Raw genomic sequence first — 11,645 nt, forward strand, 5'->3', positions numbered from 1 at the left:
CACCAGTTTGTCCTCTTCTCTGCCTTTGCCCTCTCTTTCTTCATCTTCTTCACCACCAGAGTCATTCTACACACCACAATCCTGTGCTAAAAATAAAGATATTTGAGAACATTGGAATGTTTTATCAGTGATTTCCTTTTGGAAATCCTGATACGGCCCAGTCTCACCCAGACTCTGCCTCCAGCGGCTCCCAGCTCAATTGAGTTTGAGACCCCTGCATTACAGAGACATTTACGGGAAGCGTAACGGGAACCATTACGGGAAGCATAACGGGAACCATTACAGGGACCATTACGGGGACTGTTACGGGACTGTTACGGGGACTGTGACAGGGACCGTTACGAGGATCGTTACAGGGACTGTTATGGGGACCGTTACAGGGACTGTTACGAAAAGCGTTACTGGAACCGTTACAGTACCATTACTGGAAGCATAACGTGAACTTTTACAGGGACCGTTACGGGAAGCATTACGGGAACCGTGACAGTGACCGTTACAGGGACTGTAACAGGGACCCTTACAGTAAGCATAACGGGAACTGTTACTGGGACCATTACGGGAAGCATTATGGGAACCGTTACTTGGACCATTATGGGAACTGTTACGGCTCCAGAGCGACGCAGGAGCCGTCTGCAGATGACTCCGAGGCTGCAGCTGCAGGCTCTGTCCTGCCGACCTCGCCAAACTCAAAAACTGTGTTCATTTTCAGCTCTTATGCTCCTTTCAGACATAATTTTTATATTAATCTCAAATGTTTTGCAGCATTCAGAGTACAGTGCAGAGTAAGAGTTTTATATTGTACAGAGAAACCTGTTTCCTTGCTTTGCAAATGACACTTCTTCTTTTCCTTTCGGCTTTTCCCTTCAGGGGTCGCCACATCGAATCAGTTTCCTCCATTTAAGCCTGTCTTCAGCATCCTCCACTCTAACACCAGCTACCTTCATGCTCTCTCTTCCTATGAACCTGCCTTCCTCCTCTCCTTCTTCCACCAACAGTAGTCCAATTTCCACCGGCACCCTGTCGGTGAACAGCACCGATGGCGGTCGTTGTTAACCCGGGCCTCGACCGATCCAGTATGGATTTCGTAGGTCTGATTCGCATATTTGATTTGGCAAGATTTTACGCCGGATGCCCTTCCTGACACAACCCTCTGTATTTATCCGGGCTTGGGACCGGCACAATGAGACCCTAGTTTGGGCCTCTTGTGACTGTGCAAATGACAATAAACCTTTTAAATCTTTAAATTGAATCTAATAATCTGAAGTCCAGCAGCCAGGTTGTGGGGAGTGGGTGTCCATGGAGCATGCTCCCCTTTCTTTAGACACATTAATGATCCCGCTGCACAGTGTGCAGGATTCAGGACAGTAAAAACAGTATCACACCTACTTCACCTTTACTTACATTTTGCTGAAGTGTTTGCTATGCGCTTGCCTACTGGGGGGTCTTGATATGTCATGCGGGTCATCTGCAGACTCTATCCAGATTTGCCCATTTGTGGCCCACAGGCAGCCCGTCTCCATCCATCCATCTTCTTGGCCGCTTCGTCCCTTTCGGGGTCGCGGGGGTGCCGGAGCCTATCCCGGCTACTGATGGGCGAAGGCGGGGTTCACCCTGGACAGGTCTCCAGTCTGTCTCAGGGCCTCAATCACACACACATCCACTCCCACATTCACATCTAGGGGCAATTTAGAGTCATCAATTAACCTATGAAGCATGTTTTTGGATGGTGGGAGGAAGCCGGAGTCCCCGGTGAAAACCCACGCATGTACGGGGAGAACATGCAAACTCCACACAGAAAGGTCCCAGCCGGGATTCGAACCGGGGCCTTCTCGCTGTGAGGCAAGAGCGCTAACCACTGCACCACCGTGCAGCTCTAGCCCGTCTCCAGCTAAGGCTTTAAGCTTTTCTTCCTTGCTTTTTTTAAAGATTACTCTTTTATCTTTTGTAGTCGACTTGATTAATAGGTTTGGTCAGAGGTAGATTGAGATGCTTGACTAGAAGGTGTAGTGAACTGATGACTGCAGTACAAATCTGTCTGTATTTGCAGGGCAGGATCGCAGTGAGGCAGCTCTCATCAGGAGGTTTAAGGGGGATGGAGTCCGCTACAAGGCCAAACTTATCGGCCTGGACGAGGTCACTTCCGCCCGTGGAGACAAACTCTGCCAGGACTCCATGATGAAGCTCAAGGTAAGAAGAGTCTCTCTCCTGTTGTTTTTCTGTTCATATTCATGCTTCTGGAGCTCCCTGATGATGTAAACTTTACAGAACTTCAGCACATTGAAAAAACGGAACATGAAAGGGCACAGCAAGGTGAAGTTGAGAGTCAAAGATTGTGTCATGAAGAGTTCAATGAGGAACATTTAAAAATGCATATTTAATGGATTAGAATAAATGTGTGTGCGTGTTCACACACTTGCAGTTTGTTGCAGTTTTTATGCAAATTCCTGCAGGGGGAAAGTTCAAGAACAAAGATACGGAAAATGGGGATGCTACAGTTTCACTTCCCACTCTGATCGTCTTTGGATGTATTTTCAATGCATTCCCAAATGTCTTTTAAATAATCCTGGGGAGTTTTCTAGGACATGGTTTCTGCAGAGCGGCAGGACTTCATTAGAACTTCACCCCCTTCCCTCATTTCCCATGATCACTGCCCCTTCTCCTGCTAGCTTACACTAGCAGGTAGCTTACAAGATTTGGCTTAGTGTCTCATTTGGCAGCACAAGTACAATAAGAAGCGGCAGTTTGCAGGAGAAAAAATGGGGGTTGGGGATAAATCAGGACAGGTGTGATAGGGAGTGTTAGGAAGAGACCTAACTGGTAATTTTGTTGTTGTTTTTTATTATAGGATAAGATAATCCTGTGGTCTTTCTTTGCACCCCTGATGAATGAACAGCATCACCTTTTCAATCAGACCCAACATTCCTGAACTTTTTGCTTTCATGCTTTGATTTTTGGTGAGAAAAAACAGCCAAAACCAGCAGGACTGAGAAGAGGACAGACAGCTCATTGATCAAACAGCTTCCTTGCTCTTCATTTATTCCGTCTTTCTCAGATCTCTCAACCTTTCCCCGTAAATTGCTTCTCCCTGTCTTATACTTTTTCATACTGTATTGTATTCAATAAGTTATCTTAATTGTTCTAAATTTGTTATTGTAAGATCTTAGTGCTTGCCCTATACATTCATGTTTAATGTTTTTTTTCTTCTTTCACTGACTTTTTTTCCTGTTTTTTTATGTCTGAGTTAATTGATTACATCAGGTCTAATATCTGCAAGCAGACTTCCACCCCGCCTGTATTTTGTTTGCCCCACATTCATCATAATCACTTTCCTTTTGTAATGTAAATGAGTTTATATTGACAAATAAGTCAACCCCCTGCCCCATAATGTTAGGTTTCTTTTCTTTTTTTTAATTATTATTCTACTACTCATAAGCGTACTGAAGGGTGTATTCTTCTGTCTCACCACAAGAGGAAGTTTCTGTTTTTCGAGTAGGTGAGAAGAGTCTATACTGAACCTGGTGCGAAATGACACAGAGACGAAACTGATTGTGTACTGTTTGTGTTCTAGCTGCTCACTAAAGGCTTAACTTCAGAAAAAGAAAAAAAAATCCACATTTGTCCAGGTCCTCTTTTCAAATGTGCAACACTTTACCGCTAAAGTTGAGTTTTGTCGGTTTCCTGTTCTGTGTCGTGTTTCCATGTTACCGCGACAACAAGCTGCATCACGTATTAAATAGTCAGCCTTTTGTGAAAAAAAATGATCTAAACCGAAGAAATAACAAGAAAAAAAGAGAATCAGCCCGCCGGACAAATCCGCATAACATCCGGACCAGGGCACGCGGGATCGCCGCAGAGGCCCCCCACACCCGAGAACAGGAAGGCACAGGAACACAGAGAGTGCAGGCACCAACCCAGCCAGAAGCGCAACCCCATCACCACACCAGGAAGACCGATGCGAGGCCCCATCCCCGGAGAACCCCCAACCCCAGAGGAGCAGTCCACCACCCAGCAGCGCCGAGCATCCCCCCACCCCACCCCAGGTACGAGCCAGGGCCCCCCAAGGGTGACTCGCTTCCATGCCCCAGACGCCCGCCCGCCCCTGCCGCGGAAGGTCCAGGGGGGAGCAAGGCAGGGGACGCCCACCCCCGCCCAGCAGAGAGACACCCAAGAGAAACAAGGGTCCCAGAGGAATGATGTTAACAGGCCCAGCCAGGCACACCCACTGATGAAGTTTTTGGAGAGACCTAGCTCTCGAAGGCAAGGACCGAAACCCGCATCACTGAGACCTGGACACCCCCAGGCTCCGATGTATTTCTATACCCTCCCAGCCAGCAAGGCCAAGTGGGCCCCACATGGTTCAAAAGTGGGCAGAGAATATGGGACCCAATTGGGTTTGTCCGCAGTTTCCGTGGTGGCCCCAGCTGTGTTCACCCACATTGGCTTCGCTGCCTAGGGACTGGAGGCCTGGACAGCGACCCTGCTAACTCTGCTGACTCCTGGGCCACGCAGCACTTGCTTGCTTTGCCGGACCCTGGGCAGCGGAACTCGCTACGCTGTCTACCATGCGACTTGCTAGCATAGCCACCTAAGCCAATGTGAGCAAACGCAGCTGGGGCCACTGGCAATATACTTTTCCAGTACTGTTCAGTTTCCAGCCTTGGTGGGTCTGCTCTGCTGCTTTGACCCTGTCACTTTTGCAGGTTAATTTGCGAGCAGCCTGTTTATCCATCTGGCTTCATTGTCTCTAGTGTACCTCTTTAGGCCGCTGTCCAAGGCCAGGAGCCTTTGTTTTGCAGTTTCCAGTGCTTCAGGTATGGGCATCTGGCTCTATCTCTTAGGCACTTGCTTTTCATTGTACCTCTCTGGGCTTCTGTCCACTTGCTTACTTCCCTCCGAGCTGCCTTGATTTTTAGCCTCCAACCGTTGCTTATGTGGTGGGCATTGTTTTCTCCCATGGTTGCTCTTATAGCCAAGCATTTCAAGGATCACTGTTGCTGTAGTGTAAACCAGTTCATTGGTTTCTGTGATTGTTGTGATAGGAATTCCCCTCAGTGGTATAGCCTCCTCTCTGACCTGGTGTTGTGGCATTCCCATGGAGTTGTATTTGTGTTGAACCCTATATATTTATATTAGAGCTGTCAGGTGATTAAAATCTTTAATCGCGATTAATCCCATTTTGTCCAGAGTTAACTCGCGATTAATCGCAAATTTACATGTGGCCTTTTTTTAAGGAAAAAATGTGTGGTTCGTGGAATTTAACAGTTCTACATTAATTATGAAAACAAGAATGACAATTTTAATATTTTTCATCAGAAACACTTTATTTTGTAACATTGTATTGAGATAAACTTTCTTAACAGTAAAAGGCTGTAACATAAAATGCCTAACAAAAGCCCAAGTGCAAGTGAAGGGCATTTTAAATTCAAAACTTCAATCAATGTTCAGTAAAATAAAATAAAAAACATCAAAAATCAAATTTCCATAACACTTTCATGTTCATTTTTTATCAGGACCAAATCTTTTCCTCCTCTGCTGAATTGCAGTAATAAATGAAATAGAGATTTATCATTTCCAATAAACTTTTGTTTTTTAAAACATTAAAGACTGAGAAAAGCGGGATACTCTGTGGATAGTTTGAAAGTCTGTTACTGCCGCCGCGTTCTCTGGCTGCAGCTCAGCGGAGCTCACGCCATGAATATGCCGGCAGACAGAGAGCTATGCTGGGGTTGGATCACGCTTAAACCTCCAGAACATTTAAAACGTCCCCCGGTGAGCTTGCTGTTCGGAACGTCGGGAGTCCGCAGCTCTCGGGACGCGGCGCCGGTCGCGAGCCGGTACCACCAGACGTGGTACTGGACGCGAACCGGAGCCGGGTTAGGGTGCAGGAGCTCTCCAGGTCCTAGCGCCGGGCTGGTTCTAGCTAGCAGCTCGGTGGTTGGAGACCCGCCCGTGATCGAGTGAGAGCAGCCGGTGAGAGGACGATGAGGGACGGCCGCGCGCGGTGTGAAAAGGCACGTATGAGAAAATCCCATTGACTGTAAAAATAATGGACCTATCGAGCTATGAGGTCCTCCCATTACATACAGCCTATGGAAAATCCGCGATCAATGCGTCAAAAAAATTGTCGGCGTCAAGCGCACGTCAGATTAATGCGTTTTTAACGCGACAAATCTGACAGCCCTAATTTATATATATATATATATCTATATATATATATATATATATAGATATATATATATATAGATATATATATATATATAGTATATACTAGATGTATTTGTACTTGAATTCTAATAATTAAAAGAACTTTATGACAGCAGTTTAGTCCATCCATCCATCCATCCATCTTCTTAACCACTTTGTCCCCTTCGGGGTCGCGGGGTGCCGGAGCCTATCCCGGCTGCTGATGGGCGAAGGCGGGGTACACCCTGGACAGGTCGCCAGTCTGTTGCAGGGCTGCAATCACACACACATTCACTCTCACAGTCACACCTAGGGGCAATTTAAAGTCACCAATTAACCTATGAAGCATGTTTTTGGACGGTGGGAGGAAGCCGGAGTCCCCGGTGAAAACCCACGCATGCACGGGGAGAACATGCAAACTCCACACAGAAAGGTCCCAGCCGGGAGTCGAACCAGGGCCTTCTCGCTGTGAGGCGAGAGCGCTAACCACTGCGCCACCGTGCAGCCCTGTTTAGTCCATTCTGTTACATTCATTTGATAATGTGCTGAAGGTCAAACTGAATGGGAAATGGTGTAGACTTGTATAATACGATAAGATAAGGTAGTTCTTTATTCGTCCCAAGGTGGGGAAATTTCAGCGTTACGGCAGCATTACAAATAGAAAAATTAGACAATATTCATATTTGCAAAGAGAGCAAAGTAATTGTGCGGAGATAAAAAAAAAGGAAAAGATGAAAGAAGAAGCAATTGCACTGTGGATATGATTTAAGTTACAGGAATTGCACAACGTATTTTTAAAGTGGCTTGGATTGAGTATAAAAATAAAGTGACAAAATAAGTATAAAGTGACTGATGGCTGATGGCATCAACATCTTAGCAAATGGATCAGCCCCGGTTGTACAGTCTCACTGCAGCAGGTAGGAAGGACCTTCGATGCCGCTCATTCAGACACCTGGGGTGGATCAGTCTGTAGCTGAAAGAGCTGCTTATAGCTATAATGCTTTCTTACCTTCCTCAAAGCCCCAAAGCATACTATACTGGCACCAACCTTCCATCAGAAGCAAGAGTGAATAGAATCTGATGAAGATTTAAAAAAAACTTTTGCTCAATGAACATTTATGCTTTTTGGCCAAGTTGCTAGTAAATGTAATAAATGATGCATTTTTACACTGTTTTGAAATATAATATGATATATATATATATATGTGTGTGTGTGTAATATTATATAAAACTAGACTAACCATTTTTTACAAATCATTATTAGTTTTGCAATAAAAATCCAAAAATTCTTAAAACAAAAGCGTGTCCTTTATATTAAAGCACACTCCTCTTGTTGAAATTCCCTTTACAGTGTTAAATGCTTAGATAGTTTGTGATGCCCACTGTGTGTTCCTGTCCTCAGGGAGTTGCTGCCGCTGCCCGCTCCAAGGGAGAACACAAGCAGAAGGTGTTTTTGACCATTTCCTTTGGCGGGATCAAGATCTTTGATGAGAAGACAGGAGTAAGTTCAGAGGCATGTGGTCCTGTTTGCATTAGTGTCTGCAGCTGCATGCAATGCTTCTGTGAGTGCTTGCATTTGTGTTTTCTCTGGTAACGAGGCCTCTCCATGAAAGAGATAGACCCCTGGGGAAATCACGAGGCCCTAATTGAAACCTTGAGAACAAGACCTCTTTAGATGAGAGATCCGGGCTACCCCCATTGTCTGAATCTTTCCAAACAGCAACATCACTGGTTTCATATTGCAGCCCAGTCTTAGTCAAATGCGTATATATTCCACGACTTGAGGAAATACCGTGCATATTATACGCCAAACACGGTTTTTGCGTGCATATAATACACACGCTCCTAAATGTGTAAAATGTTTTTTTTTTTTCCATTGGGCTGCACGGTGGCGCAGTGGTTAGCGCTCTTGCCTCACAGCGAGAAGGCCCCGGTTCGAATCCCGGCTGGGACCTTTCTGTGTGGAGTTTGCATGTTCTCCCCGTGCATGCGTGGGTTTTCACCGGGGACTCCGGCTTCCTCCCACCGTCCAAAAACATGCTTCATAGGTTAATTGGTGACTCTAAATTGCCCCAAGGTGTGAATGTGAGAGTGAATGGGTGTGTGATTGAGGCCCTGGGACGGACTGGCGACCTGTCCAGGGTGTACCCCGCCTTCGCCCAACAGTGGCCGGGATAGGCTCCGGCACCCCCGTGACCCCGAAAGGGAGGAAGCGGTCAAGAAGATGGATGTTTTTTCCACATTTGATCCATCCTCTGGTGGAGCCGTGAGCATCACAGACAGCTGCACAAGTGTACAATTTGCTTGTAGAACCGTAACCGTAATCCTAACCTTAACCCGGAACAATGTCATTTTTAAATAAGCCCGAAGATTTCTGACCACGTGACAAAAATGAAACCTAGAAAGCGTGCATATGTATGCCATTGCCAGAGCGTATCATATGCATGTGTTTGTGTTTGGCGTGTATTATACATGGTATTTCAGGAGTGCAAAGTTGTGGAATATATACGCATTTGACTGAGACTGTGTTGCATAGTGTACTACCAGATTAGGAATGTTCCATTTTACACAGCTGCTTTCCTGGTTGACTTGTGCACTCTGCAGAATTTGCTATTTGTCTGGATGAGTCGTCCTCCATCCTTTTGTTAGTTCACACTTTAGTTTAACCCTCGTGCTCTCTTATGGGTCCAGATGACCCCACTCTTACATTGATGTGGGATCCATCTTATGACAAAGGTGGACAGGATTTCATGTCTGCCACGGACACCAGTGAAGATAAAAATCTCAGTGAAAAAAAAGGTTCTGCGTGCTGTCCGTAGGGGTCCAGATGACCCCTCTTTTATTGTAAACAAGGATAGCATAGGGGTTAAAAGGGCCCCTTAGTTTGCTGTCTGCCACTTTGGCAATCATTTTCTGCTCTTTTTGATGCCGTTCTAGATCGCTGACAGTTTTCTCGACTTCAGTAAGAAGGATAACAATTCAGAAGTTATTACCTAAACAGCATTTGCTGAAAGTTAGCTGTTTGCCGCTCGTCAGAACAAGAAAAATAGTCCCTAAGGATTTTTTTTTTACCTCAAGGGTCCCTGTAGTGTTGATTCACTTCATCACCAGAGATAAAGACCAGGGCGCTAAGCAGGTATAGTTTTCCACCTTATGGTGATGCAGAAAAATCTGCCCTGTTCTTCAGTTTACACCTGATGCATTGGAAGAATCCCTACACACTTTTTTTATTTTAGCTGTGGCAGCTTTATAAAAAGAGTCGTATTTTGCTCAGCATAAGCGGGCACCTGCTGTCATGTCTGTGGTGTAATGTGAAATGTGAGCTTCCTTTGGTCAATTTGTGAATTCATCTCAGTTAATACTCAATATGAGCTTTACTGTTCCACACCTGGGATGAAGGCACAGGATTTACAACTCTAAGGAGCGCTTTGATATCACTTAAACTGTCTATGCTGTAGCCTGCCATAATTCAGAAATAGCTGTGATTGGACAGCTAGAAGCGTGCGTGCAAGCTCTTCTGCTGGACCCGCCCCCCCAACCCGTCCCTTTCCTGCCTCTGTCTAACCTCTGCAACCCTGAGTCCCTGTGGTTCACGATGCCTTCAGACTTCCATCAGAAAAGAGGCAGCACGGTAGAAAGAGAACAGAAGCGACAGGTGCAGAAGTCCAGGGTCAAAGGGGGAAAATTCCAAGAAAATGCTGGACAAGGCCTGGGGGATAGGTCTCAAGATAATTGAAGGGGCACTGACAGGCTGAAACGGAGGGAAAGATTAGTGAACATTTGTCAAAGTAAAGATCTCAAGAGGAAGACCTTGTCCTCTGTCCTCACATTAATATTAAGTATAGAGATTTGCAGCTTCCACTTTCACTTCTACCGCCCCCTGGGACTTGGGGGAAGGGCGGGGGGGGGGTGACTCTGCTAAGGTTCAGGGATCTTGACAGTCTCATTCCCCTCCTGTGCATCAGTCAGTCAGACGGGAGGATAGATCTATGAGAAACAAATGGATGGATGGCCTCTCTGCCCAAGGAGGGAAGGTCGTGCAGAAGGGGGAGGGGGTGGTGCTTGAGGTGGAGAACAAGAGAAGAGGAAACATTAATCTAATGGAAGACAGGCTAGCAACTCAACACACACACATACATACAGGGACACTGACCCCTTAGCATGGTGTTGCTTCTCTCAGGAGGGACACAGCAGCTCCTCCGGTCAAGAACTCGCAGGAGAGCAAAATGAGAGATGTATGATTATGCAGGACCCAGGCTCTCCCCACAAAAACCCTCTGACTTTACTCCCACCAACGTTCCGTATTCAGTTCTTTTAGACGTATTTGTGAAAAACGTTCCGCATCAAGGAGCACAGAGGAGGGATTAGGAAGCCCTCGATAAATGTGAAATGTCCTTAAAGGAAAGGTTACAAACAGGAGGTAAGTCATGTTAGACACAATATGGAATGACATCAAATATGGAGGTTAGATGAAGATGTCTTCTGCTGCCTCTCCTCCTCATGATTAGCATCACAGAGAATAATTTAGGTCAGTGGCAGCAGCTCCTGAATGACAGTGGTCACAGTCCCACTGAGGAGCGTAGTATGTCTCAGGGCCCAGAATACGTGTCAGGACAGATAAACTTCACTGCTGCTATTGCTGCTTGAAGAACTAAAGTGAGACAGTGTAAGATTCATAGATGTGAACATGACTCGCTCAAAAGAGCTCTCAAGACCGATATTCAACAATTATGCTTTTAGTTGCTTTTTTCCGGTTCCGGGTCATGAGCAGACGCGTGTCTCCAGCTCTCCTCAACTCTTCAGCTTCTAAAGTCTTTTAAAGTTGCCTACAAGCGACTTTAATCACCGAACTGCAGCTACCGCAACGAGGAGAGTTGAACATGGCACCGAAGAAAAATTTTAAAGCCGATCTGGCAGAGCTCAAAACCGCGTTAGCCAACATACAGGCTAAGCTAACCCCAGCAGTTCTCTCTGAATCTTGGACCTAAATACTGTTGAGGTCTGTCATCCGCTTCCTTGGAGAAAGAATACGGATAAACCAGCGATCCTGATCAGGTTTGTGAATCAAAAGCACAAGACAGCTTTGATGAAAAAATCTGAAGGGTCTAATGTCTTTCTTAATGAACATCTTTCTAAATATCACACTGATCTGGCTAAACACACAAGACTATTACGCAAAAAAGAAACAGATCCACAGCACGTGGATTCTGAACTCCAGAATCTTTGTAAAACCACTCAGACCACCGAACCAGACAAAACCTCTGGAAATAAAATCATAAAAAGACTTTGAGAACTGTGAGATTACGCATGTTTGACCCTTTAATTCAAGCAAAAAGTGAAATGTGAACTCATACAAAAAAATGCTGGATGTGAACTCTGACCCGATTCTGAGCTGCAGAACTCGAGCACATTTCCTTTGAGATGAGACCTTCACAGTCTCTCAGTCATAACAACGAAGAACG

At 45.6% G+C, this 11,645-nt stretch overlaps 1 protein-coding gene across 10 annotated transcripts in view; it reads left to right on the forward strand.

Moving 5' to 3' along the window:
- The window catches only part of dab1a (DAB adaptor protein 1a), a 205,782-nt gene that overhangs the window by 136,994 nt on the left and 57,143 nt on the right, over positions 1 to 11,645 (forward strand). For all 10 annotated transcript variants that reach the window (XM_036216833.1, XM_036216838.1, XM_024287738.2 and 7 more), the window contains 2 exons: positions 2,048 to 2,187; positions 7,586 to 7,684. In XM_036216833.1, the coding sequence (XP_036072726.1) occupies positions 2,048 to 2,187; positions 7,586 to 7,684 (239 nt within the window). The remainder of the gene's footprint in view (positions 1 to 2,047; positions 2,188 to 7,585; positions 7,685 to 11,645) is intronic.

This window comes from Oryzias melastigma, linkage group LG18 (assembly GCF_002922805.2).
Source record: "Oryzias melastigma strain HK-1 linkage group LG18, ASM292280v2, whole genome shotgun sequence".
In the NCBI taxonomy this organism is placed as follows: Eukaryota; Metazoa; Chordata; class Actinopteri; order Beloniformes; family Adrianichthyidae; genus Oryzias; species Oryzias melastigma.